This window comes from Hipposideros armiger, unplaced genomic scaffold (genome assembly GCF_001890085.2).
Source record: "Hipposideros armiger isolate ML-2016 unplaced genomic scaffold, ASM189008v1 scaffold_135, whole genome shotgun sequence".
NCBI lineage: Eukaryota > Metazoa > Chordata > Mammalia > Chiroptera > Hipposideridae > Hipposideros > Hipposideros armiger.
Genome location: NW_017731485.1, coordinates 1179673 through 1206639, shown reverse-complemented (window position 1 = coordinate 1206639; position 26967 = coordinate 1179673). Strand labels below are relative to the sequence as shown.

Here is a 26967-nt window from a genome sequence, read left to right as displayed (position 1 = left end):
TCTGTCCATGGTCTTCATGTTTTGGGATCAAAAATTACACTGGCACATAACAAGGGTCTTCTGAATCTAACAGTCTACTTATTAAAGAGATATTTATGTGTAGGAAATCATCAGTGTAATTCAGGCACTCAAAAGTGGAAAGGTCACTTAGAGCACCTGGCATCAGGGCACCTAACTTAGTTTGACTCGGCACTGTGCTGATATAAATTAGTAAGTTGTCCTGAAAAGCTACTGTGAACACATTTGGTGTTGGTTCCCTCACTTCTGATAGTTGTTACACATTCAGAAACCATCAGGTGTTTGACACAAAGTTTTGTTTCTAGAATTTAGTTTCTAAAGAGTCCTCACCTCTCCTGCTCCCAGTTGTTCTTACTCAGAGCTTGCTTGGAATTTGGGAATGTCTGAACTATGCGAGGTGATGATAGCCTTACACTGGTATGTCAGAGCCTAGGAAATTGCATCACTCAGTGGATACCTGTGCGATAAGCCCACGACTGAAAATGCACTGGAAAGAACCCTTTCCTGAACAATTTAGTTCTAACAGGAAGTACAAATATGTAAGCTGAAAATACTTAGAAATGTGACACGCTTGAAATAATTGGAAGAACAGAGCGAGTCAGCCACTTGGTACTGAGTGAAGTGGAGCAAGTCAATTCCTAATATCCAGTTGTGATTAAGGGAGATCTCTCTCCCTGTAGTGGTTAATTCTCTTTGGTAATTTTACAAGTTCCTTGCTTAGCAACTCTTTAGCATAAATTCATTGGTCCAGTTTCTGTTTTAATTTCATTCTTACAGTAATAGAAACACAGGATCTAGTCATCCTCTCCGTCTGTCTTCTTAGAGTGACACCCCCGTTCATCCAGCTGTTTAAGCCAGGAACCCAGAAATCCATGCCTGATTCCTGTTTCTCCTTCATTCCTCCCCCCCCAAACTCAGCTCATCCACAAGCTTTATGGGTTCCACCTCAGAACATTGCAAGTCTGTCCTTCTGTCACACCTCAGCACAGACCTCACTGTTTCCTGCCTGGATCACACTGTTGGTATTTTTTGCCCCTGATAGGTTCATTCTCCATGTAGATACCAAAGCTATCGTTTTTTGTTTTTTTACCATAACCATATTGTCGTCATTTTTGTTTAAAGTCCTTCAGTGATTTCCTGCTGTACTTAGAAACGAAATATAAACCAATGTATGCTCTGTACCTTTCTACCTGTGTGTCAGGTCATTGTATTTTCTTCAGCTGCATTTTTCCAAATGCTTTTCGCTCTGACGCTCTTTCCAGCCTTTTTGCACATCTGCCTGGCTTTTCAGTCTTAAGTCTCAAATAACAGGTCCTCACAGAGGCCTTCCTTGAATCGACATTCCATCCAAAGTTGCATCCCGTTTTTATTGGGTTGTCGGAAAAGTCATGACCCATTTTTGCAACGAAAAACAGAAAAAATACATCATGACTTTCCCGACGACCCAATAATTCTTTATTACAAAATCCCTTTTTTCTGCTTTCAAAACATGTCATAATTTAATTTCTGAGTCTGTCTTTCCCAGAAACATCTTTAGGGGCTAGGACAGCCAGAATTTCTTTGGTATAAATAGCTGTTTTTCGTAGTTCAGATGTTCAGCATTAACTAGCTAAATAAACTAGAGAATAACTTAGTCTTACTGAGATTTGGGGTTCCACCAAAGTGTAGGTGCCAGAGCCAAGAACCAGCTGACACTCTGGTGTCCTTGAAGAGACGGATAATTGTTCTGACAGTGTAAGCTAGATCAAAGCACAGGTAGTTCTTAATGCTCTTTCATCTTTCAGTTCATTTCCCATTAAATTTGCGTTTGGCTGAAGTTCTCTGATTCTTGAGGACAATAATCCAAATCCCAAAACAGAAATCCAACTCTATTGTTTTATTTACAGAATACACAGATGATAATGCTCTAATTCCTAAGAACTCATCTGTGATTGTTAGAAGAATTCCTATTGGAGGTGTTAAATCTACAAGCAAGACATATGTTATGTAAGTATTCACCAAATTTCACGTGTTTAGCTTCTCAAAATCAACCTGTGTGTGTGTAAGAAAGAACAAGTGGGTTTCAGAACTGAACTCATTACTTTACCCTAATGAATCCATCTTAGGAATCCTTAAAACCATGAAGATGGGGTGATTTTTTCCTGATTTCTCTCCCCAGTTAAGTTACCTTAACTTGTAGTTAGGAAGAAGCCTGGCTCTATAGGTCATGTTTAGAAAGCGAAGAACATGATGTGCAAACAGTGAACGAATACTTCTGTACCCTGCGTTTGTTTTTATTTGCCTACGTGAGTGTCTTAAGAGATCTGTGCTGAATATTCAGACAGCGTCCAGCGTAGTTGGTGATGCTGACATTTGCCCCCCTTGCTAAGAAGCTTTAGTTGGGAGGCTACAGAGTTTATATGGTTTATAAGCCCAGACACTGGCATTGGACTTTGTTTCCACTCCACTACCCGTTTCACATCAGTTATGTCTGTGCCTCATGTTCCTCAAAATAAAATAGGGGTATGAAAACTTGAGAGAGTTGCAAGAATTAAACAGTGCCTGACACGTGATAAATGGCCATTATCGGAGTAAGAAAACAGCAACATCTTAGAACTAGTCTAGAGCTTAAGAAATTCAGTAAAGGGGCAGAACCAACATTTTATATCTTTAACTTTCTCTGCTTTCTTGCAATTTTAGCGGTGATATCAGAATTATAATATGTGAAAAAGAAAAATAAAGGAAAAGATAGCAGCCTGGGTTATTTAAAGGGTAGTGCTTTCCCCCCAGAAGTTAGGTAACCTTATTTGAAATCTTGGCAAATTCTGCTTGTGGTTAATGAAAAACTGGAATTTGCTGGCCCTAGGAAATGGAGCGTGTATTCTTGGAATGGAGGTAGAGTCGTTTCTTAGAGCTTTACCTCCTGTGGGCAGGTATTCATTCTAAGAGTATCTCATTTGCTGTAAAGTTAGGTTCCAAATGTTAAGGTCCTTTTGTGTCATAGCTTCTGTACAGTAACGACTTACAAAGCTGAGAGCTTTTTTTTTTTTTTTTTGCTGTACGTACCAAGTGAACCACGTACTTTTTAACTTAATGTAATGTTAAATTATAAGGGAAAATTAATTCCTACAATCTAGTGTGAAATTACACTTTACCAAGTGCCTTTTAAAACATTCAGTTTCAGTAGATTTTCTGATATACTGAAACTCTTGGGGAGAGAATTATTGGAAGTACATGGGAAAAATACATTGCATGTTTATTCACTCTGTATGATTTCCATTGAAATGTATTTGCCTCATAAAATGGCTTTGAGTTTGTTGAGCAAATACTAGAAAATGAAGACTTCGTTTTTGTCTCAGGACCTCCAAATCCTGCCCAAACCTAGGAACTGTCAGGTGCGCTCTAACATTTCCCTAAGGTCAGGATAGTATAAACTTCAAACTCAGCGTTTAAAGGCTATATTTAGCAGCCCAACGCCTGGCCTGTTTCCTGTGTGGACTTTTAAAGGAGTTTCTTGGGCTTATTTGTATGTCGTTTTTTACAAATCAGTTTTTACAAATCAGTTTTTTCCAATTCTCCATAACCATTTAACTCATTCTTTTTACTAAAATACTCTGTCAGACTGTGTTGCATTATTTTTCTGGTTAGAATTCTTGTTTAATCTTTGGTCATTGTTTTGAGACTTTTTAAAGTAACTATTGAAGAGTGCATAAATTTAAAAGCAACGTCAATATCAATAAAATATTCTTCAAATTTAAAAAAATTAACCTGTGTTTCTGGATTTGAAGTTTAGTTTTTGGAGCACAGCGATTTCTCTGGGATCCAAATTATAAATGTTATGGTCTTGCTTTGAGAAAATCTGATGTATAAAAATTTACATCTGTACCTATTTAAAAAGTGGGAGATAATATTTAATTGTTTAGTCTGTTAAGAAATAACCATAAAGTTTCTTAACATAACAAAATCCTCATACTGCCTTTTCAGAAAACATTTATTGTAGTGGCAATGTACACCTATTTTAGAATTCCACAAATGCATCATAATGTAGTATATTCATTATTTTAGAAATTGGCTGTTTTTATTTATTTATTTATTTATTTTAAAAAGATTTTTATTGGGGAATTGGGGGATGGGAACAGCGCTAGGAAATTGGGGGAAGGGGAACAGACAAGATGCTGTCCTTTTGTTCTTCAGTCTAGTTGAGGAAGACGTTGCTTCACTGGCCCAAGTTGGCACCATCATTGCGCTCTTCCCCGTCAAGGCAGATCAGTTGCCGGCTTCTGGACAGCCGCTCATGGTGGCTGCTGGCTGCTCACGCTGGCTGCTGGCTACACACGGTAGCNCTCACGCTGGCTGCTGGCTACACACGGTAGCCCATGGCAACCCACTGCCACAGGGGCTGCAGCCTACACCGTCGCCGGCAACTCACGGCAGCCCAGCTCCAGGTTGAGCTGTTGTTCAGCATCTTAGCTGTAGAGGGCAGTTTCACTGGCCCTCATGTGGGATCCGAACCGGGGCCCTCTGGCGTCCCAAGCCAGATCTTAACCAACGTGCCACTCGGCCGTCCCGAAATTGGCTGTTTTTAAATCTTTGTGCGAAGGGAAAATTATTGTCCTGTCAATGTGTGTTTGGAGATCTGTATTAAGATTTTTTATTTTTTATTTTTTACTTTTTATAAGAGTTTATTTGAGCTCAACTGATGGCATACGCTGGGGAGCAAGATCTCAAATGTCCCTGTATTAGATTTTTTAGCACAAAAATTCCTAAATAGCTGCTCACAGAACTAATGTTCTTTTTGTTTTTGTTTGTTTTTTAGAAGTCGAACTGAACCAGTGATGGGAACTTCAAAAGCAGTATGTAAAAACACAATCTCACACTTTTTCTACACATTGCTCTTACCTTTATAATGTAGCAGAGTGAAGTGAATCACTTTAGAACTTAATACCCAACTGATCCTAGTGCATATTGTAAATAAAATGTATGTTGATGACAGCTCAGTTGAATCTGGATATATGTGGCATAATTTGCACACTTATTTTGTAGAAATGGGTAATTTGTGCCCGAACAACATTGTTTCGTATTCAATATGCTAGCACTCCTGTATGACACTGCTATACAGTTACTGTACGATCCTTAGATCATGTAGGTTTACAGTAATGAACATGACAACATGTTCTACATCTGTCTGTCTGTAGTTAGTATTTTGTATGTATGTACATACAGGCTGTTGTGTGCTTTTTGTTTCTTGCAATAAAAAATGTTTGGAGTGTATATTTTGCCATTTTCACGTTGTATCACTTAGTTTTTGTTAGATTTTTTTTTCTGCCTAATTAATGGCTTTGAACAGTGCATTAGCAACATGTGAAGCTCATGTTAAAGTCTGATGCTTTCTCCAAGTCCAGACCCCTCGTAGGAAAGAGCTTTCCAGGAACCATTGATGCAGCTATATTATTTCATTTTGCTTTATTTGGCAATTTTGAGCTCTATTTCTGTTTATACCCATACTATAAAGTGAAATGGGCCTCCCGTTAGTATATCAATGTCTTCTCGATGATTTTCTATAATTGAGTACATTGTTTTCAAATTTTAATGCAAGGTCTTTCACTTCTAGCTTGCTTACTTGTCCAAATTAAAATACTTCCCTTTCTCCTAAGGGGTTAGAATGCTACATTTATTGTAAGCTCATTGAAAGCTGTATTTTATCAAAGACCACTCCCCTTCATGAGGGTGCCATCCTGACTTTTATCCCAGACTACCCTTAAGAAGGACACCACTTTGACCTTGTGCTCTCCAGTAAAGGTAGTGGAGCTGCCTCAGGTGTGGCATGAGACGTGTGATTCTGAGCACAGGGCTGCAGCCATCGGTTCTGTAAACTTGATGTTCTCCGCACATCTGACTGCTCAGGCGTGATTTGTACACAATACAAGATGTCTGAAATCTTGTTTTAGAGTTCAAGGGTATTGCTTGCTGTTTCACTTTATCCTTTTTAAATACTACTGATCTTTAATTATGTATCAGGCATTTCACTAACCTTGGATCATTGGTTCTTAAACATGATAACATAGAATATCTGAACTTGGACTTGTTCTCTAAAGTATATGGTCTTTAGTTCCCATGGAACTAAATATAGGATTCCAGAACTCGTAGTGTCTGGGCTTGGTTTGGTTTTTTTTTTTTCCCTCTTTTGGGGTACTTGGGTGTTTTGTTTTTTTTCTTTCTTTTTTTAAGGCATAATGCTGTAAAAACTGTCCAAATTTCTGTTTTGCTGGTGATTGGTTTAAAACTGATTTTTATGTATCCAAATGCTAGCACAAAATAGATTGACTGCCCTGGTGACTGTAGTAGTTAATGTGACACGTTTTGTATAAAGTACATTTTATATAGTATTTAAACTAATTCAGCTGAAGTTTTATTTCTTGAAAACAGTTATTTCCTTTTTGTTTATTAGCATGTGTATAAACACAAATCACATGTTCATAAATAAAGTTAACATTCTTTTAGCCTTGTGTGTTCCCTGGCATGTCTGTATTACACTTATAAGAAGCAGTTTATTTTACGCTTATTTAGGTTTCACTTTTCTTTTTTTTTTTTCTTTTAGTGCTTTAAAAGTGGCTTTAATTTTTAGATAGAATTATCTGAAATGGAGACATTAGATAACTTATTATCCCCATTGTTTATTTGCTTGGCCTATTTGCTGACACTTGGCATGAGAGAGAAGGGATTCATCAAGTGTAATTTGTGCCCATCTTGGGAGACCTCAGAGTCACGTGGATTGTATCCATTCACAAAAGCCAAGTAGGGTAGAGCCGCGAAACCAGATTGTCAGTTCTGATCTGTAAAAGTCAATGTGTGTACATTTTTGGTAACCTGGCCAAACCAGGATGGCTGTTCTGTCTGCACTCTCAGCTTTTTACTTAATCGTCCTCCCACATGGGACTCGAGCTGGGTGCTCTCCCTCCTGACTGAACCTCAGAAGTGAACTGTGTAGGACCCTTTAATTTCACGCAAGAGTATCTGGCACCAAAGAGCCCAGATTCTTGCTCCCGGAAGCAGGACCACAACTACAGTGAGCGTTGGTCAGTTGTGAAGACTGCTTTTTTTTAATGTAGTGGATTTTTTTTTTATATCAATAGTAACCTGAGAGTTACTGTATTGTGTTTAGTACATATAAGTTTCTAGTCATTTCTACACCATTCCTTGTCAGCATTTTTTACCTATTTCTTAGTACCTTGCTATATGTAGAAAACAATTGTTATGCCCTTGTAAATTTGTGGTAAATTTGACTTCCTTGTGGATTTGAAGGTATTTAGGTGCTATGGTGATAATTTGGTGGGGAGAAAAAGTGATTTAGTTGTCATTGAATATCTGAAACCACTTTCAACTCAATAAGTATTCGATTACTAGTAACAACCTGGCAAAAACGTGAAAGGCAAAGACAAGAAAGCCAGCCTGGCATGAGAACAGAGAAACCGGCTGTATCTTAAGGGTTAGTGGGAAGGACAGGAATGTTAGTTTTTTGGTTCCAGCCTCAAGAAAGTTAATATAACTGATTGCTTTCTAAGGAAATGATCCGTTACATAGTCTAGATAGTAATGGACTGTTTTTAAAGGCTGTCAATTTGTTTCATTGGTCAGAAACAGCATAGATGAAGGTTGACAGCAATTTACTCAGTTCTTGTTACTTAAAACAATTCCTGGTTGATGTAAACTGTGACCCTTTTCAGAATAGATTGAAGAGGTCAGAATTCTGGATAAAAATAGGATTCTTTCAAAAATTTTTTTATTTACCCCTGGAGATTAGTTCTTTAAGTGAAAGCTGGGCAGCAGTGAGCAGCCGTTGGTGGATTCTCTGGTTATGTGTTAGGAACGTGGGATTAATGCATCATGAACTCTGTTTTCGCTCATGTGCAGCCAAGAGCCTTTTGTTTAAATAAGCATCCCAGTAATAATATCCATCAAACTAACTTTTAAAAACTTAAGATATTTATAAGAGGTATTCTAAATTTAGCCAACATGGTTTTCATTTGCATTTATTGAATTCCTCCTGTGGTGGGCACTGTTAAGAACTTCACATTGAAACTTGTCCCATTTCTAGTTGGGACTCTTAAGTCATGCTGCTTTTAATACTCTTAGTTCTCTGGAATGCTTGGAAAATACCTGAAGACTCACACCTTTGTGTTTTTCTTCTTTGATCCAGACATCTTGTTACAGTCTCTCTGTGAATAAGAATTCTGACCGCTAGTGCATGAGAGAGTTTATAACATGCTGGATAAGCAGCCCACTGCCTGCATAGGAAGCGAGTCATGTTTTCATTTTGGTCCACGTGTAGGGAAATTGTATCTTCAGCTACATGTGCAAGTGTGTATGTACACACACACACACACACTTTTTAAAAACATGAAAATCGTGTCAGGAGACCAACTAATGAAGAATTTAAGAATGTCACTTTTGAAACCACATTTTTGAAGCTCTCTTCCATCCTTCGGATATAATCCTTGCCCCTTTGATTAACGTTGTGTTCCCACCTCCTGAAGCCATCTTCCCGCATACCCGCCCTGCTTGCCCTGCCCCAGGCCACCTGCTGTTCCCACTTTTGTTTGGCTTCACATCTTTGCCTTGATAAAGCCGTGCTTTCTTTGGCAAGAAGCCTCTGTTACTCTCTGTATGGGAGAAGAAACATATTTACTCAGACGGAGCAATACATGCTCAATAAAAGGAAAAAAAAGGGCCCCTTTTGTGGGAGTTCTTTTATCAAAGCGATTATCGGAGCCTGTAAGAGCTGCTTGTTCTCCCGGGTTAGGCCCTGGCATTCCAGGAGCCAGAGTTCTTATTCTCTCTCCTGTCCCTTGTGTTGAGCATCATCAAATGTAGAGACCGGTGACAGACAGACACAGGGCTCGCTTTCGGTCCCCACTCTGAGCAGAGTACCTGTGATAACTTCTGTCCCCTCTTCGGTGTGATCGCGTTCCCTCAGCTGTCAGCCTTGTTACTGTATGAAGTACGTAGGGAGAGATAAGGGAGGGAAGCTACGCGTTCAGCTTGAGAACATTCCTTAGGAAACTAAAAGCGCCCAATGTGTAAGCATTAAGTGGCATTAGGGACTAAATGATCACTTAGAGATGTTGTCACTGTGGAACTTGAATGTGTGTTTAATTTTTTGTGAACAGATTGATGACTCTTCTGCGTCTATTTCTCTGGCCCAGCTTACAAAGGTATATATACATATATTCTTGAAAATATAACTTTTCTTCTAACATCGTATTTTTTTAAGTGGAACAGCTGTTTTGAAAGGGGTTGGGGGAGGAGATATTTTGCAGAAACGTTGTACATATTATTACTGTCCTGTAAAGAGTAGGTGCGGTTTTGAGAAGATAGGGGGAGTATTTTGTCAGCCTCCCCATAATGTTGGAGTATTTTCATCTTCAAGACAGAAGAAACACAGGAAGCTACACTTACTCGTTTTTTCCCCTCATTCATTTTGTTTAATTATACATTGGAAACTAACAGTTCTGGAGGAATTCCCTGGTTTTGGCTGTAAATTATGTGGACTTTCTTTAAGCAGCCAAGTAGAAGCTTCCCTTTACACGGACGATTGCATGGTTCTTTCTTGAATATTTGAATTGAACCCATGATGGTCAACATTTTAAATGTGATACAATTGCTTCTTTATGCTCTAGACTTGTAGTCTGTCTGCATTAGAAGAAGTTTTAAACAACCTAATTTGTTTGAACACAGACTACATGAATTATGTAATGTGTAAAGCTGTTTGCAGGAATATACCATGTGTGTGTCTGGCAAAGGGCAGATTGTCACTTCCGGAAATCACTGTATATGCCATGTTTGCTATAAGATCGCTTGCATTTTCTGCTCAACAATGTGTATTTTTTTGTTGCAGAAAGCACTAGTGATGGATTAGTTTTTAAAACAATGACTTCAGCTTGCACGTCGTGCCTTTAAAAAAAGAAGCAAATATTACAGAATAGGCCGATTTTTGAGGGCCAAGAAGGAAGTCTCCCCAAATCCTTTTTTCCCCTACTGTCAGAAATGTGAAAGCGCACGTAAGCAACCGAGATGAATGAGTTGCTGGGTTTCCCATTAGTGCTGTGCCTCTCTTCCTTGGCTGTGTTACAGGTTGTGCCCCCTGTCCTAGAATGTACCTCAAAATGTCCTAGTAACAAATGCAGCTTTTAATTTTAAGCTCCTGTCCTGGGGAAACTAAGCATTAAAGCCGATGACTCTAGAACATACAGCAGGCTAAAACCATCCTCTCCTAATTTCCTCACGCAAATGGGTTGGCACAGAGGTGCCATCGTTAGCAGTTTATAGTTCACTGTTGGAACTCGTATGTACTGTAAGGACCACAGTCCTACCTTGTTGCTTTGTGGGAAGCAGCTGGGGAGCTTCGGAGGTATGCGGGATTTTTTCTTTTCCAGCTATTTGTAAATTAATGTTTGGGTTCAAACAAATTAGTTGTTCAACATCTGTAATCCAGTTTTCTGTAAATGTTGCTGTTGTTCTAAGCTCTGTTAATGTTAAGCCTTCTTTGTATATAAAATTACAATAAAATGTTAAAACTGGTTGCTTGTTTTGTGGATGAATGTAAAGATAAACCTCAGTGAGTGGCTGATATGAGTGCTAGATGCTTGAAGATTCGAGGTATTAGGACTCACTCCCTTAGACCCTGCTTATATCTAGACTATTGTAAACAAAGTCCATAAAACTTGGAGAGTTGGATTTAAAACCACGAACTCTCAATGCATGTGCGTCGCACTTAATTTGAAACTGACACTGTTCCCTAAAGAGCCTCTGGTTTTTATCACCTGCTGCATAACGTGTTCAGTTATTTTACCCCCAACCCTACCTCCAACTTGTGAGTATCAATCACAGTCTTGATGCTGTGACACTTGAATTATATTTAAGGTTGAAAAACATCAAGTGTTTCTCTCCTAACTTCATCTCAGCATTTAACTCCTAGGGGAGTATATGCAACTCTTGACACAAGGTACAAACAGGGTCTAAGGTTTGAGTGCCCCCAGAAAGACTTTCTCCAGCCCGCAGACACCCAGACACCAAAGGAGCTTCCAGGGCCTCGTCTAGGTTATGCCTGTCAGTACCTGTTTTTAGGCCAGATTAGGTACGGCGCTTTGCAGGGCGAGTGGTGTTGTCTTGGGCTGTGTGGTCTTAAATGTGTTTCTAATGTGTGTGTCAAATAATTACCTGTTAAACAGACCGCCAATCTGGCTGAAGCGAATGCTTCTGAAGAAGATAAAATTAAAGCGATGATGTCGCAATCTGGCCATGAATACGACCCAGTCAAGTAAGTTCAGAAGCATTTTCTACTCATAGGCCCTTTGGGGTGCATTGCCCCCCCCATCAGAAGCATTGTTTATGTACATGTAATTTTTTCTCCTTTGCAGTTACATGAAGAAACCGCTTGGCCCACCACCTCCATCTTACACCTGTTTCCGGTGCGGTAAACCTGGCCACTATATTAAGAACTGCCCGACGAACGGGGTAAGTCCACAGTACAAAGTATGGCCCACCTTGCTTCTCTTACAGTTAATTACATGTTAGCCATATTACTTATCTCAGTCAGTCCTGCCGTCTCTAGTCCAGTGGCAAGTGACCAGAGCCTCGAGCCAGTTGCCAGGCTTCAGGTCCTGGCTGGTTCTGCGCTTCATAGCTGATTTCTCCAAGCCTGTTGCTTTTCCCTGTGACGTGGGTTCGGTAGTAGGACGTAGCTCACACACCTGGCTGCTGTGGGGTGAAAGGAGATGGCGTGTGTCACGCAGCACAGACGACATAGGTGGTTAGGGAGCTGCGTGTGGCTGATGTAAAATAATAAAGGTAACTGCTGCTCCTCTCCCACCTTCCTCTCCTCCCGCCCAACAGGATAAGAATTTTGAGTCTGGTCCTAGGATTAAAAAGAGCACTGGGATTCCCAGAAGTTTTATGATGGAAGTGAAGGATCCGAACATGAAGGGCGCCATGCTCACCAACACTGGGAAATATGCAATACCCACCATAGACGCGTAAGTGCTCGGTGGAGGTGTGACCCGTGGGGACCGCGTCGTGTCTCATTACGCCTCGGGCTTGTCACGTGGCTACTTCTGTGTTGTGAATGAGAGGCTGCAGTCTGCTCCATTTAAAGCAAATTTAAGTGGATTTGGGGACTTTGATTGTCAGTGAGAGTCACTTCCCTTGTAGTCTTCCGATTTTTTCTTTTTCTGTCATTCCCTGCTTTCTTCCTTATTCATGCCCATACTCCCACAAAATCTTACACGCTACTTGCACTTCTAAGAGAACAAGGCAGTTATCTTAATCATTTTGAGGAACGAGACTTAAGAATAAAAGTTGCAAGATGTTCGGGCAGATTTAAGTGCCAGGAAGAGAGGTGCTGAGCTGAGGCTTAAGATTCTGTGTGAATCTTAGGAGTCTGAAGCATGGCTCGCTTTGTAAGCCTTTGCTTCAGACCGCATGTAGCACTATAGGCCATCCTTTAATGCTTATTTTTCATGTGTTTCCAGATTTTATTTTAGAAGCCAATTTTTAGTGAAATGGGTAGACATGAAAACCGAATAGCACAGTCCAGCCAGATAGCTTCCCATTTTATCTGCTCTTCCTGATACTTCCGAGTCCCTTCTTTGTGCCCCTCAATAGCTGTGGGCTCACATAACGCACACCACGGCACTAAGTGTTCTTTGGACTCTGGTTCTCTAACATGATAGAGAATAAGAATGTCGTACAAAATTGTGTGAAATGGGCTGGTCCCGTTCCCCAGAGGCTACATGACAGCACCCTGAGCTGCATTTTTAACGGGTCCTCCAGAGGTGGTGACGTTCCCTCGAGAAACATCGGTTTAGAGGATAGGTGCCTGTGCCATCAGTGCCCAAACGAACGCCACGAGAACTGTTTTCGCAGCTTCGCCTGGGTTGCAGAAACGCAGTGCGGTGAGCCGGCCGCGCTGTGGGGCCCATGCGGAAACGCTTTAGTGTCTTGCAGTGTGTGTTGTAGTGAATACCTGGTTGTAGCTCACACATAAGATTCCTGTTTCCCTAAACGTCCCCCTGCTCGCCCGCTCTGTCACCGTCACCCCCGCCTGTCCCGACCATGTGTCTGTGTGGCTCATCCTGGCGCAGCCTGTTGTTACGCTCCTGATTCAGACGTCTCATACGTGCTTCCTTCCAAACAATTTCAGGTCGAAATTGATGATTTTTACAGACACAATATAAGAGCAGACCGCTTCATCTTAATATAATAATAGAAATAGAAATTTGTGTTGGAAAATTAGCCTGACTGGTGAACCCTCACTAATAATTAACTTGATTGCTTTGGAATGCTGAAATACAAAAAGCCCGTTTGTACCGAACACACAGCCAATGCTGGGGAACGGGAGCCGAATATTTTAAATGAAGCCTCGCCCTCCCCACCAACACCCCTGAGACGCGACTCAGACTCTTCTTCTGTTTCTTTTTCTATCCTCTCTCCTCCTCTTTTGTTTTCTTTTCTCTCTCTCGGGCAGTGGGAGACTCCTCTTTCACAAATTGGGAACGGTGGGGCATAAGCAAATTGACACTTATTTCTGGAATCGTGGTGATGTCTATGGAGCAACTGCAGCACAAATTACACAGCTAAGGTACCTACGCTGTCCAGCACTGGCCCTCGGGCCGTGGAAGGCCGCCTCCGGGGTGCCGTCGCACAGCTTTTCCTGGTTACAGAGGGGGAGGTGGGCAGCAGTGAGACGAGGCTGAGAATAGCACGTTTTGTTCATTTTGAGTATATTTAATATCCAGCATTTCTGCAAAATGCATTTGTACAAAAAAATAGACCCAAATGTCTAATGAGATGTTAACATTAAGTTTTTGTAACACATAGTCTAATCGTTTATGTAAAAATCGACTATAAATAGATAAATCTCTTTTAGAATACTAATTATCACTTGAGCAGAGGCTTTGAAGTCTAAATCTGGCTGCTGATATTGCTGTGGCTGGTGACATTCCCCTTAATTGTACCTAGATTAGCCTCCTATGTTACGGCATTCACTCTGAGCCCTTCCCAGGTGTGGAGTGTGGGGCCTGTTAGACCATTGGAGGGGAATTTTTTCTCCAGGAAACCTGGGCGGGCAGGAGAAATGTGATCGGGGTGTTGCCATGTCTGAGCTGAAACCCTTCTCTGTCACTGACTAGAGCTTTGTGGCAGGCGCTGTGTCACATTACCTCCCTGGCCCTCGTTCCTGGGCTTAGCAGCAATTCTAAGATTTTTAGCCACTTCTATAGTATCTCTGTTTCTTTTCGTGATATTTGTGGAGGGGCTTGTTTTATGTCTGCTGTTTAGAGAGATATGCTCCTAATTGCTCCCTTACTTTGGAGGGTGTTACCCCTGTGTCAGCTGATGATAACTTGTGGCCCTGTGTTCAGTGATGAGTCCCCACTGTGGTGCAGTAGAACATGTGAATTTCTTGGAAATACTTGGCCTGCTTGCTTAGTAGTGTGAAAACGCTCACACCTTCTCTTACAGAGAGGCATATGCAATTGGGAAGAAAGAAAAGCCACCTTTCTTACCAGAGGAGCCGTCGTCTTCCTCTGAAGAGGATGACCCGATTCCAGATGAGCTGCTGTGTCTCATTTGCAAAGATATCATGACAGATGCAGTCGTCATCCCCTGCTGTGGGAACAGCTACTGTGATGAATGTAAGCCGCGTGAGCCTTCCGATATGTGCGCGGCTGACCCTTGAACAACGTGGGGGTTGGGGTGCCGACCTCGCCCCTGCCCCACCCTGCAGTCAAAAATCCATGTATAACATTTGACATGCCCAAAATAGCCTCCTGTTGACTGGAAGGCTTACCAATCACATAGATAGTCGATTAACACGTATTTTGCATGTTATATGTGTTACATACTGTGTATTCTTAAAGTCAGCTAGAAAAAAGAAAAATGTTATTAAAATCGTAAACAAGAAAATACATTTATAAATATGTATTTATTGGGGGGAAATCACATCTAAGTGGACCTGTGCGTTTCAAACCTGTGTTGTTCAAGGGTCAGCTCTTCTACTTGGAAAGGCTCCTAGGAACAGTGGGTACTTCAGTAATAAAATATGAAATGTTGATGATAGAGCACATAATAGCGAGAACTCTGCTTTTGTTGCTACTTTACAAAAACAAAAAAACCCAGCCTCTTTGTCCCTTTAAATATTAGAATTGACTCCTCCCGTACTTTCATCAGGGTGACTCTGCTGAGGTTTTATAAAATGTAGGATTTTTGTTTCCTATACTAATTTTTAAACGTTATACAGAATTTTAAAAGCCTTTGGGGCCTTAGATATTCTGGAAATAGTTTTAAATGGCAGCTAAGTCCCTTTCCTAGATTGTGAAAAATTGCTCACAGTAACTCCCCCCGCCCCCATCCATGGGTTTGCTTTCCACGGTTTCAGTTACCCCTGCTTAACCACAGTTCAAAAATACTAAATGGAAGTTTCCAGAAATAAACAATTTATAAGTTGTAAATTGTGTGCCCTTCTGGGCAGTGTGATGAAATCTCATGCTATCCGGTTTTGTCCCATCCTAGACGTGACTCCTCCCTCTGTCCCTGTAGCCACACTGTGTGCACTGCCTGCCCTTAGTCATTTAGTAGCCGTCCCGGTTATCAGATCAACTGTCATGGTATCACAGTACCTGTGTTCACGTCACCCTGATTTTACTCACTGATGGCCCCAAAGCACAAGGAGTGATGCTGGTGATTCGGACATGCCACAGAGACGCTGGAAGGGGCTTCCTTTAAGTGAAAAGGGGTGTGTGTAGGGAAAACACAGTATATGTCGGGTTCAGTACCATCCATGGTTTCAGGCACCCGCTGGGGGCCTGGGCACGTGTCCCTCCACTCCTCTGCCTCCCACTATACGGAGGGACGACTGTTCTAAAATTCCCAAGTATAATTGAGAGCTCTCTGTAGTCACATTACCCAACATCTGCCACATGGTTACTTGTGACTTTTCTAATCATTTGTATTAGCACTTTGGTTTCTTTTGTTTCCTGCCATTTATCCTAAGTTTGTCCCTTACCTGGATGAAAATGACGTCATCTGAAAATTTTACTGCTCTTACCTTTTTCATCTCTAAAAATAGTGTTGAAATAATAAATCTGTATTTTGGGTCCTCTTTCGTGAAGACAAAAGTCAAAGAGAGGGGGTCGCTTGAGACTTGATCGAGCGTGTCTGGGATTTAACAACAGAGCACTTGGCACTGACCCTATCACTTGGTCTTGTTATTCCTGTCTCCTGGGCCGCGTGTGTCTCTGATTTCTTTGCCTGAATAACGTTTCTGTTTCTTATAATGCACGTTTCTCGTGATGCTGTTTTAAAACCCTATGTAAGCCACATAAAGTCTTCCTCTTTTTAGACTATCTCTTATTTCTGTTCTTTTGCCTGCAACGCTCCAGTGACTGGCTCAACAAAGAGAAATGTATTTGGGAAAGAGTGCTTTTTCTTGCAATTTAAACGTTTGTTTAAATTATATTCATGACTTCCAGTTTTAAGGTAGAAGTTAGAGCAGAGGGTGCTGTGAGGCGAGAGGTTTTACTTTTAAGTTTCTGAAGCTGAGACGAGGGATAATGGTGATGTGTGCTTGGAGAAGAGTGATGGAACCGACAGGACTGTGCTGTCATTCATGTCTACATCTTACCCAGGCATAAGAACGGCGCTCTTGGAATCAGATGACCACACGTGTCCAACATGCCATCAGAATGACGTCTCCCCTGACGCTTTGATCGCCAATAAGTTTTTACGGCAGGTACCTGTCTTTGCATCCCTTTTATAATAACCCTTTTATGAAAACTTTTGTAATCTTTTAATTTAACTGTACTTGAGTAAATACTGCATCACATTTTCTACATTTTTGTTTGGTGTCTGTAGGCTGTTAATAACTTCAAAAATGAAACTGGTTATACGAAAAGACTGCGAAAGCAGTTGCCCCCACCGCCCCCTCCAATACCACCTCCAAGACCACTCATTCAGCGGAACCTGCAGCCTCTGATGAGATCGCCGATATCGAGACAGCAGGACCCTCTGATGATTCCATCAACATCTTCGTCAGCCCACCCTGCTCCCTCGCTGTCGTCTTTAGCTTCTAATCAGTCTCCCTTGGCCCCCACTGTGCCTGGAAACCCACCTTCTGGCCCAACCCCTGTACCTGACATCACTGCTACAGTCTCCATATCAGTCCACTCAGAAAAGGCGGACGGGCCTTTCCGGTGAGTCTGTCTGGAGACAAGTGAGAGCAAAGGGGTTGTTTTGTGCTTCAGCTGTTGTTTGGGTGACCTGCAGCATGTGCGTCCTCGCGGACCACTGCTCAGTGAGGTGGGCGACGTATGTGAAGCGACTGATTGATGAAGCATCCCAAGAGCAAAAGCTGTACAGTTGATTAGGTGTTGGGTGGTTTACTGTCGGCACTCTGCCATTGATTTGTGCCCGTCCTGCCGGTACTGAGAAGAGCAGGTGTGAACAGAACTAAGAATTTGGGAGAAGTGGAGGCAAGAGAAAGTGTTGGTAGAGGGGGAGAGGAGAAACAGTCACTGTTGGGAGCATAATTACATAGAAAAGAGTGAAAACTCGCTTAAATCCTCCACTTCAGAAGTGAAAGGGACCTTGGACCGTGTAGTTCAGTGGCTCATAAATGCTTAAAAACTCAGCTGGCTTTTAAAAGACAGGTGCCAGGGGTCTGTTCCAGACGGCCGAAGGCATGGGACGCTTACACGTAGATGGGACCCTTACACATCGATGGGAGAAATCCCACTGATATGATTTAGCCTTTTATTTGACTGACAGTAGGAATGAGGCCCAGTCCATTGCTTGTCTGAGATCCCCCTTTGGTCTAACACTAGAGCTCAAAGAAGAATTGACTCTTTAGTCCTGTATTGTTTTTGTCCCACTTTGATCTTTTTTTCAAGCTTTGCCATTCTTACAGTTGAACCGATTTCTATCATAGCCATCAGTTCTTTTACTTCTCACTTGTATATGAACAACTCTCCAAAAGTCCCATCTCACTTTCCTCAGAAGTTTTCATCATCTTTGTTTTAACTCATCTTAATGCCTGGTGATGGATAAACACAGTTAGTAACAAGATGTGATTTTTACCCTTGATCCTCCATGGCTTTTTAACATAGTATCAATTCTGTCGTTTTCTAGGGATTCTGATAGTAAAATGCTGCCAGCTGCAGCCCTCGCAGCCGAACATTCAAAGGGAACGCCCTCAATTGCACTCTCTGCTCTTATGGAAGAAAAGGCAAGATTTACTGGCTTCTTATAAACTTGCAGATTATTTTTACAGCAGTTTTTTGATTTAGGGGTTTCGGGGGGTTTTGTGGTGGTGGTGGTGTTTGTGTTTTGGGGGTTTTCTTTAGCTGTTTCTTTAAACTCTTTTTATTTATGTCTTTTCCTAAAGGGTTACCAGGTGCCTGTACTTGGAACCCCATCTCTGCTTGGACAGTCATTATTGCATGGACAGTTGATCCCTACAACTGGTGAGTAAAATGATTGGGGCTAGAACTTTTCCTTTAGAAAATAATTTAAATGCAGTTTCACATTTAGTCATTGTTTTTGTTTATTTTGTTTCCAAGGTCCAGTAAGAATAAATACTGCTCGTCCGGGCGCTGGCCGACCAGGCTGGGAACAGTAAGTGCACATTTAAAATCATCTTAATTTAAGATGATGGCTTTCGAGCTAGACGGTGGGAGTTATACCCTGGGCAGTGTGCTGCCGAACGCCTTCTATTGTCAACCCCTCTCTTAGATGCCATGTTAACACACTTTTATCTAAAATGTCACAAATTGAGGTTATATGAAGAGTTATTTTCTAAAAGTAAGAATAATTCTTTTCTAAAATAGTAAAATATAAAACCTTAGAAACTCTACTTTTTAACAAATGGTGATCTTAATGGAACCTCACTTAATGAATTGATAAGAATTACTTGCAAGACTAGGCTAAAGACCGAATCACTTCTCCAAATAGATTACACTTTTTCCTGTTCTTAATTTGGATGTTCAAAATTTTAGTAAATGTATATATATTAAGATTAAAGCCTACTAAACACAATTTCTCATTTTCAGTGCCATGTTAATGAAATGTTATTGCCTATGAAAATCTGTAGGATATAATTTTCTGCCCTGCAATAGAAAAAAACTTTGATCTTCTCTGTAGGATGTTCTATGTCATTAAAAACCAATACATTATTTATTACCTTTCTATTTATACAGTCAGTTCTGCTCATGTAATCCACATAAACAAGCTTATATGTTTATATAAACTGGGTTATATTCTACAACTTTGATTTTTTTTGTTTCAAAGGTAAATGAAATTTCTTATAGAAAAAGTTTGTTAAGTGAGAGACTAGTAGAATATGTCAATAGAAAGAACACGGGGTTTGGCGACAGGCAGACCTGGGACTGAATCCCGGCTCCTGTGTCTACGTGACATGACAGTGGGCGTGGTTTCCCTTCACAGCCGGGCCCCTGATCTGCAGGACTGATGGGTGCCGCCTACTTGACATGTGACGCCCCACCACACCTGCAGGAACCAGGGCTTTTTTCCTTTTCTGTAACTTACAGAGTGCTGATAAAAACTTAATATTGAAGAAATAGTCTATATTGAGGTGTATTTATTGTCACAATGTGTTAATCAGGAAAAGTAGTTAATTTTAAGTAAGTATGATGCTTACTTGCATCTCTTCTGCCTGGAACAAGTGTAAGAGTTGGGGTAAGGAGTAGGAGAAAGCTCTCAGAACAGTTAAAATTGGTGTCTCGGAGTCTGCACACTAAACGGTCATGTGTCACTCAACCTGTCTTATCTTCCCACACAGTTCCAACAAGCTCGGCTATCTGGTTTCCCCACCACAGCAAATCAGGAGAGGGGAGAGGAGCTGCTACAGGTAGGCTCGCTCAGAACCGTGAAAAACAGAAACTTGATGACACTGAGAAGTTAAAGCACAGCAGTGGGCTGTGCTGGCCTCACTGAGTTACGTCCTCAGAAAGTGCCCTGAACAGGCCTAGAAAGGAGTTACACTTAGTGTTTATAGTGATGGCTTCAGGCTCCTTCCCTGTGACGGCTGCCCGCCGTCTGCACACGGCGCACACTGCCTCACGTGCCTGGGGGTGGAAGGTAGCTGTTAGGGCCGGGCAGCATTTAAGGCGTCGGTGTAAAACACAAGCTAGCTAGCTGGGCTTCCCCAGGTGAAGAGAGAGATGCCTTGATCCCTCTCCTACACTCACTTCTCCCAGCCTCCTCTTAGCACCTCTTTCTAAAAGAAGAGACGAGATTGTTGGGGGCTGTAGCTCTGAATAGACATGAGCAGCGTTAGTCCTTACAAGAAGTGAGCCACTGGTCTCCCTTTGTAGGGCATGCTCGCCCCAGGGGAGAGGGTCCCCCAGTTAACTCGAACAGGAATAGGATTGCTAAGGCTCCGTTACTAGATCACGTTAATGGGAGAGCATATTGACAATCAGACCCGGAAAAGAGGCTTAAAATCTACCCCTCTGCAGTGCTGCTGGGTACAATCGCCTGTAATTTAAGGACCTCGAGCGTAACAGAAAGAAGCCCACTCTTAAAGGAGCCACGACTTCTCTGATGAGGCGAAACTCAGAAACTGCGGCCAGCACTGTTGTTCACACCTAGGCCTTGGAGAGAAAACATGGGAGATTTCAGTTCGTTATAAATGTTAAAACTAGTTCATTTGTTCTATTTTGAAGGGTCTTTACCCACTTTTTCCTCAAAAAGATGACAGGAAGTGTTTTTTCTTTTAAACTTATCAGTTGGTTTTTTAAAAGGACAGATTAGGAAGGAACAGGGCATGACGGAGTGATAATACCTGTGACCTCGCAGGAGAGAGCTAGTAATTACAGCGTGGCCGTGCAGACGTCTCGTCCCTGGGCAGCCTTCATGGTTACTTTTACATAGAAACGTGTCTGTGTTCTTGCACTTATTGGAATAGTTGATTCTGTCCCACTGCCTGTAAGTTTGAAGATAATTACGGACAGAACAGACAGGCTTACTTGTCTGCGATGATTTCAGTTGGAAGGAATAATATCTTGGAATTTATTTTCCCAGAAGCATAAACCGTGGGCGACACCACAGCGAGAGGTCCCAGAGGACGCAAGGCCCATCGCTGCCAGCGGCGCCCGTCTTCGTGCCTGTGCCGCCCCCTCCTCTGTACCCGCCTCCGCCCCACACGCTGCCCCTGCCCCCAGGTGTACCCCCACCTCAGTTTTCTCCTCAGTTTCCTCCTGGCCAGCCACCTCCTGCTGGGTACAGTGTCCCTCCCCCGGGGTTCCCGCCAGCTCCAGCCAATCTGTCCGCACCTTGGGTATCGTCAGGAGTGCAGACAGCTCATTCAAACACCATCCCAACAACACAGGCACCACCTTTGTCCAGGGAAGAGTTCTATAGAGAGCAGCGGCGGCTGAAAGAAGAGTAAGTGTTTGGCTTTGAATTATTACACACACTCATTTCTGATGTAACTTAAGTAGGTATCGTTGGGAACATTTTCCAGTGTTCCCACTTAGCACAAGAAAAATCACCGACAAATGAAACCAAAGCCATACAAGCAACTTCCTCAGGGATTCCTAGTTATTTCTAGTTTTAAAGTGGAAAACTAATGGCAATTTCATTCATTTCATTCATGATCTAATTACATTTGTCTTGTTAGTTTTCTTAAATGGTTTTTGTTAACTTTCGCTCTTTAACTTTATTTTACTAGGGAAAAGAAAAAGTCCAAGCTAGATGAGTTTACAAATGATTTTGCTAAGGAATTGATGGAATACAAAAAGATTCAAAAGGAGCGTAGGCGCTCATTTTCCAGGTTAGTGTTTTGCAAGCCTTCGCAACAGAATTACAAATGGGACTTTGAATACCCAGGGACTAGCTATGGATATAAGTCACATGGCACTTCCGGAGCTTTCCCGATTCCATCTAGGCACATAGAGTGGAGATGCAGCTGGTTTCCCAGTATCTGTTTATTGAAATAATGTTTCGGTGTCAATTCTATCGTGTAGAACCAGCAGTTATGGGGATTAAATTGCCCTTGTCCCTCGAAGTAATTTGAATGTGAAATACTTGGGAAATGTTTGTGGAAGGAAAGAAATAAGGAAATAGCCACAGAACATTTCTGAGGACCCCTTTACCTGAGGCTACAGCTTCTTGCCAGAACATTCACCTGTGTAGCTCTGAAGTATGGTAGAATACAAATTGCTTTATTGATAGAAAAATTGAATTATAAATTCCCTGGAAGTTTGTTTAAAAGAATTATTTTTAAAGCTGACACTTGAAATGTGGTTTCTTTTAAAGATAGACTATTGGCTAATATAGGACAAAAAAATTACTCCTAATTAAGTAATCAGCTAGGAAATAAAATGTAATTGGCATTTTAAAAAAATATTGAATTAATTAGCTCATATAACTCACGGTACATTAATGCACTTCACTCTGATTGTTAAGATTTCGCTTTTGTTTTGTAACCAGTGATTGCTCTGATCTCTGTGCTTTATTCCACTCCAATAGAGGCCTCTGTGCCTCTTGACTCATCTCAGAGGAAACCTGATAATAAAGAAAGGTGGAACCGTGAGGAGAGCATGCTAGATAGGAGCTGAGAGTCTGGGTTTCATCTCTTACGTCTTTCTCAACTATCTACTATTGTCTTGTTTTGTTTTTAGGTCCAAATCTCCCTATAGTGGGTCATCATATTCGAGAAGTTCGTACACTTACTCTAAATCGAGGTCTGGCTCCACGCGGTCCCGTTCGTACTCGCGGTCGTTCAGCCGCTCGCACTCCCGTTCCTACTCACGGTCTCCTCCGTACCCCCGAAGAGGCAGAGGCAAGAGCCGGAATTACCGTTCTCGGTCCAGGTCTCATGGGTACCACCGGTCTAGGTCACGTTCACCCCCCTATAGACGATACCATTCACGATCGAGGTCCCCTCAGGCCTTTAGGGGACAGTCTCCCAGTAAACGCGCTGCACCCCAAGGGGAACCAGAGCGTGAGTATTTTAACAGATACCGAGAAGTCCCACCGCCTTATGACATCAAGGCTTATTACGGGAGGAGCGTTGACTTCAGAGACCCATTTGAAAAAGAGCGCTACCGAGAATGGGAGAGAAAATACAGAGAATGGTACGAAAAATACTACAAAGGCTACGCTGCTGGAGCTCAGCCCCGACCATCCGCCAACAGAGAGAACTTTTCTCCGGAGAGGTTTTTACCGCTGAATGTCAGGAATTCTCCCTTCACAAGAGGCCGCAGAGAAGATTATTCTGCTGGGCAGAGTCACAGGAGTCGGAACATGGGCAGCAGCTACCCAGAAAAGCTTTCGACAAGAGACGGCCACAGCCAGAAGGATAATGCGAAGTCAAAAGAGAAGGACGGTGACAGCGCTGCAGGAGACGGGAAAGGAAGCAAGCATAAGAAGCACAGGAGGAGGAGGAAGGGGGAGGAGAGCGAAGGCTTCCTAAACCCAGAGCTCCTGGAAACGGCCAGGAAATCCAGAGAGCCTGCGAGTGGTGAAGAAAGTAAAGCAGACCCATTGTTCGTTCTCCCAGGTAGAGACGACGCCACACCAGTTAGGGACGAACCAATGGATGCCGAATCCGTCACTTTTAAATCAGTGTCTGAAAAAGACAGGAGAGAGAAAGATAAACCAAAAGCAAAAGGCGACAAAACCAAACGGAAAAATGATGGATCGGCTGTGTCCAAAAAAGAAAATATTGTCAAGCCTGCTAAAGGGCCCCAAGAAAAACTAGAGGGGGAGCGTGAGAAGTCTCCTCGACCTGAACCCCCGCTGAAGAAAGCCAAAGAGGAGACGCCAAAGACTGATGCTGCCAAGTCATCGTCTTCCTCCCAAAAGGACGAAAAGGCCGCCAGCACGCCCCGGAAAGCACACTCCAAGTCAGCCAAAGAGCAGCCAGAGCCACGGCCACTCAAAGAGGAGAAAGCGAAGAAGGACCACTCGAAAGACGTCAAGCCAGAGAAGCCAGCTGCGAAGGACGAAAAGGCCAAGAAGCCCAGTGAGAAAAGCAAGCCGCTTGACAGCAAGGGGGAGAAAAGGAAAAGGAAAACCGAAGAAAAGGGTGTCGACAAAGATTTTGAGTCATCTTCACTGAAAGCCTCCAAACTAGAAGGAGGTGAGATTGTGAAACCATCACCGAAACGCAAAATGGAACCTGATGTTGAAAAGATGGACAGGACCCCAGAAAAAGACAAAGCTTCCTCCTCAACTGCCCCGGCCAAAAAAATCAAGCTCAACAGAGAAACCGGTAAAAAGATTGGAAGCACGGAAAACCTGTCCAATACAAAAGAACCCTCTGAAAAACTGGAGTCGGCGTCCAGCAGAGGGAAACAAGAAAAGGGCAAAGGGAAGGCCAGGCGGAAGGTGACTGGCTCCGAAGGACCCAGCTCCATGCTTGTGGACTACACCAGGTATCCATCCGATTGTGTTCCCACGTCCTCCCGTGCGGGTGCTTTTGCTTAATGAGGAGTGCGCTGACGTTGGGGCTTAGGCTGCTTCACTCTTGTCTGTGGGGGAAAGATTGGGAAGGGGAAGGGGTCAGTGGATGTGGGGGTGAGCACATTGGCTTTTGGTGCAGTCAGAGACTTAAATCGTTCGTCTCTCTGCTTGAGCAGGGTACTTGCCTTTGAAAGTTCAAAGTACGTTTACCATGTTTAAGTTTTCGCCTTTTTAGATTTATCAGCGTTTCCTAATAGCAAGTTCCTCATTAATGAAAAGGTGTCTTCATTCTTTTTAGTACGAGTTCGACTGGAGGCAGTCCTGTGAGGAAATCTGAAGAAAAAACAGATACAAAGCGAACTGTCATTAAGACCTTGGAAGAATATAATAACGACAACACAGCCCCTGCGGAAGATGTCATCATCATGATCCAGGTCCCTCAGTCCAAGTGGGACAAAGATGACTTTGAATCCGAAGAAGAAGAAGTCAAGTCCACACAGCCCGTATCAAGTGTAGGAAAACCTGCTAGTGTTATAAAAAGTGTTGGCACCAAACCATCAAATACAGCCAAGTACCCTGAAAAAGAGAGCGAGCCGCCAGAGAAAGCTCAGAAGCTCCCCAAGGAAGCGGGCCCTGAAGTGATGCAGCACGAGGCCAAAAGCTCCAAACCCTCTGCGTCTAGTGACAAAGGGAAAAGCCGGGACCGAGAGCATTCTGCCTTGGAAAAGGAGAACACCGAAAAGCGGAAGGGCAGTACTCAGCCCGAAAAGGAGAGTGACGTGGACCGTCTGACCGAGCAGGGGGGTTTCAAAGGCGTGGCTCTGCCTTCCAAAGAGGCCAGGACGTCAGAGAAGCACGATTCCAGCCGAGCTTCCTCCAGTAAAGACTTCACCCCCAACAGAGACAAGAAAACAGACTATGACAGCAGAGAGCACTCGAGCTCCAAACGCAGAGACGAAAGGAGTGAACCGACAAGAAGAAAAGACTCTCCATCTCGGAGTAAAGACTCTGCATCTGGACAGAAAACTAAGCCCAGGGAGGAGAGAGATTTGCCTAAAAAAGGACCAGGAGAGTCCAAAAAAGGTAGTTCTAGTCCCTCAAGAGACAAAAAACCTCACGACCACAAAGCCACTCACGATGCTAAACGCTCGAGTGAAGAGACAAAACCTATAGATAAAAATCCTTGTAAGGACCGTGAGAAGCATGCGTCTGAAGCGAGGAACAGTAAGGAGTCAAGTGGCAATAAACTACTTCACATACTTAACCCTCCGGACCCACAGATTGAAAAAGAGCAGGCTGCTGGGCAAGGTGACAAGAATGCCACCAAGCCTAAACCCCAGTTAAGTCATTCTTCTCGACTTTCGTCCGACTTAACCAGAGAAACTGATGAAGCTGCTTTTGAACCAGACTATAATGAAAGTGACAGTGAGAGCAATGTGTCTATAAAAGAGGAAGACACTTCTGGAAAAGTTGCTAAGGAGCCGAAGGATAAAGTGACAGAGAAAGTCAAAGAGAGCGTGGACGCAGCCGTGGGCAGCCAGGCGGGCGTCACCAGGAGCCACAGTCAGAGCAGCCCGAGTGTCAGTCCGAGCAGAAGTCACAGCCCTTCTGGAAGCCAAACCCGAAGTCACAGTAGCAGTGCCAGTTCTGCAGAAAGTCAGGACAGCAAGAAGAAGAAGAAGAAGAAGGAAAAGAAAAAGCACAAGAAGCATAAAAAGCATAAGAAGCATAAGAAGCACGCAGGCCCCGAAGCAGAACTGGAGAAAAGCCAAAAACACAAACACAAGAAGAAGAAGTCGAAGAAGAACAAAGAGAAAGAAAAGGAGAAGGAGAAAGATGACCAAAAAGCGAAATCTGTCCCCGCGTAGGACAGAGTCTTAAAATTGACTTAATTACTAAGTCATCTGTATTAAATTTTGTAATAACGTAAAGAGACTCGAGCCTTGTGAATAATGATATGGAAGACCCTGTGCTGCACTTAAAATATTGCTGCTTGATTATTTGATTTTTACATCAGAGCTTTATAACACGGACTTTTGTACAGAATTTGAGCTGTGACCATGTAACATGAGAGGTTTTGCTAGGGCCTTTTCTTTCTAACCACCATTAATTAGTTGGGGTGGAGTTTACTGTACTGTGAAATTTTCACATTTGAATTTTTTTAATTGCCTGGCAAAAGCTGGTATCAGTTCTAAAATATCAGCAATGTAATTTGCTGAATTCATTACAACCCCGTTATGTCAGTTTTTGATTACAATAAAAGTTTTCAGTAAACTTTTCAAATGTCAGACTTTGCATTGTTGGGAGGATAGTCGTGTCGTTTTCTTCTTCCAGTTCCCTGTTTAAAATACCACTGAGCCTTTGGTGTGAGGTGAGCGGAATGCGTGGAATTCTGACGTGAGCAGATCGGCCTTATCGGTGGGCTGGGAGGTGCCAGAAATAAACCCACTAACCGGAGACCTGGTTGTGTCCATCTAGAAGGGTTTTGAAC

At 42.6% G+C, this 26967-nt stretch overlaps 1 protein-coding gene across 4 annotated transcripts in view; it reads left to right on the top strand.

The window, feature by feature from the left end:
• RBBP6 (RB binding protein 6, ubiquitin ligase) overlaps nt 1-26759 on the top strand; it is a 30344-nt gene extending 3585 nt beyond the window's left edge. Inside the window, exons 2-19 of one of the 4 annotated variants that reach the window (XM_019649874.1) lie at nt 1905-2004; nt 4814-4850; nt 9164-9208; nt 11225-11313; nt 11414-11510; nt 11889-12028; nt 13519-13632; nt 14514-14686; nt 16679-16782; nt 16905-17242; nt 18177-18273; nt 18433-18511; nt 18608-18662; nt 19846-19914; nt 21090-21452; nt 21739-21840; nt 22691-24448; nt 24775-26759. In XM_019649874.1, the coding sequence (XP_019505419.1) occupies nt 1905-2004; nt 4814-4850; nt 9164-9208; nt 11225-11313; nt 11414-11510; nt 11889-12028; nt 13519-13632; nt 14514-14686; nt 16679-16782; nt 16905-17242; nt 18177-18273; nt 18433-18511; nt 18608-18662; nt 19846-19914; nt 21090-21452; nt 21739-21840; nt 22691-24448; nt 24775-26344 (5330 nt within the window). In that variant the 3' untranslated portion in view covers nt 26345-26759. The remainder of the gene's footprint in view (nt 1-1904; nt 2005-4813; nt 4851-9163; nt 9209-11224; nt 11314-11413; nt 11511-11888; nt 12029-13518; nt 13633-14513; nt 14687-16678; nt 16783-16904; nt 17243-18176; nt 18274-18432; nt 18512-18607; nt 18663-19845; nt 19915-21089; nt 21453-21738; nt 21841-22690; nt 24449-24774) is intronic. The other 3 variants (XM_019649875.1, XM_019649876.1, XM_019649877.1) reach the window with 3 other exon arrangements.
• The last annotated feature ends 208 nt before the right edge of the window (nt 26760-26967 follow it).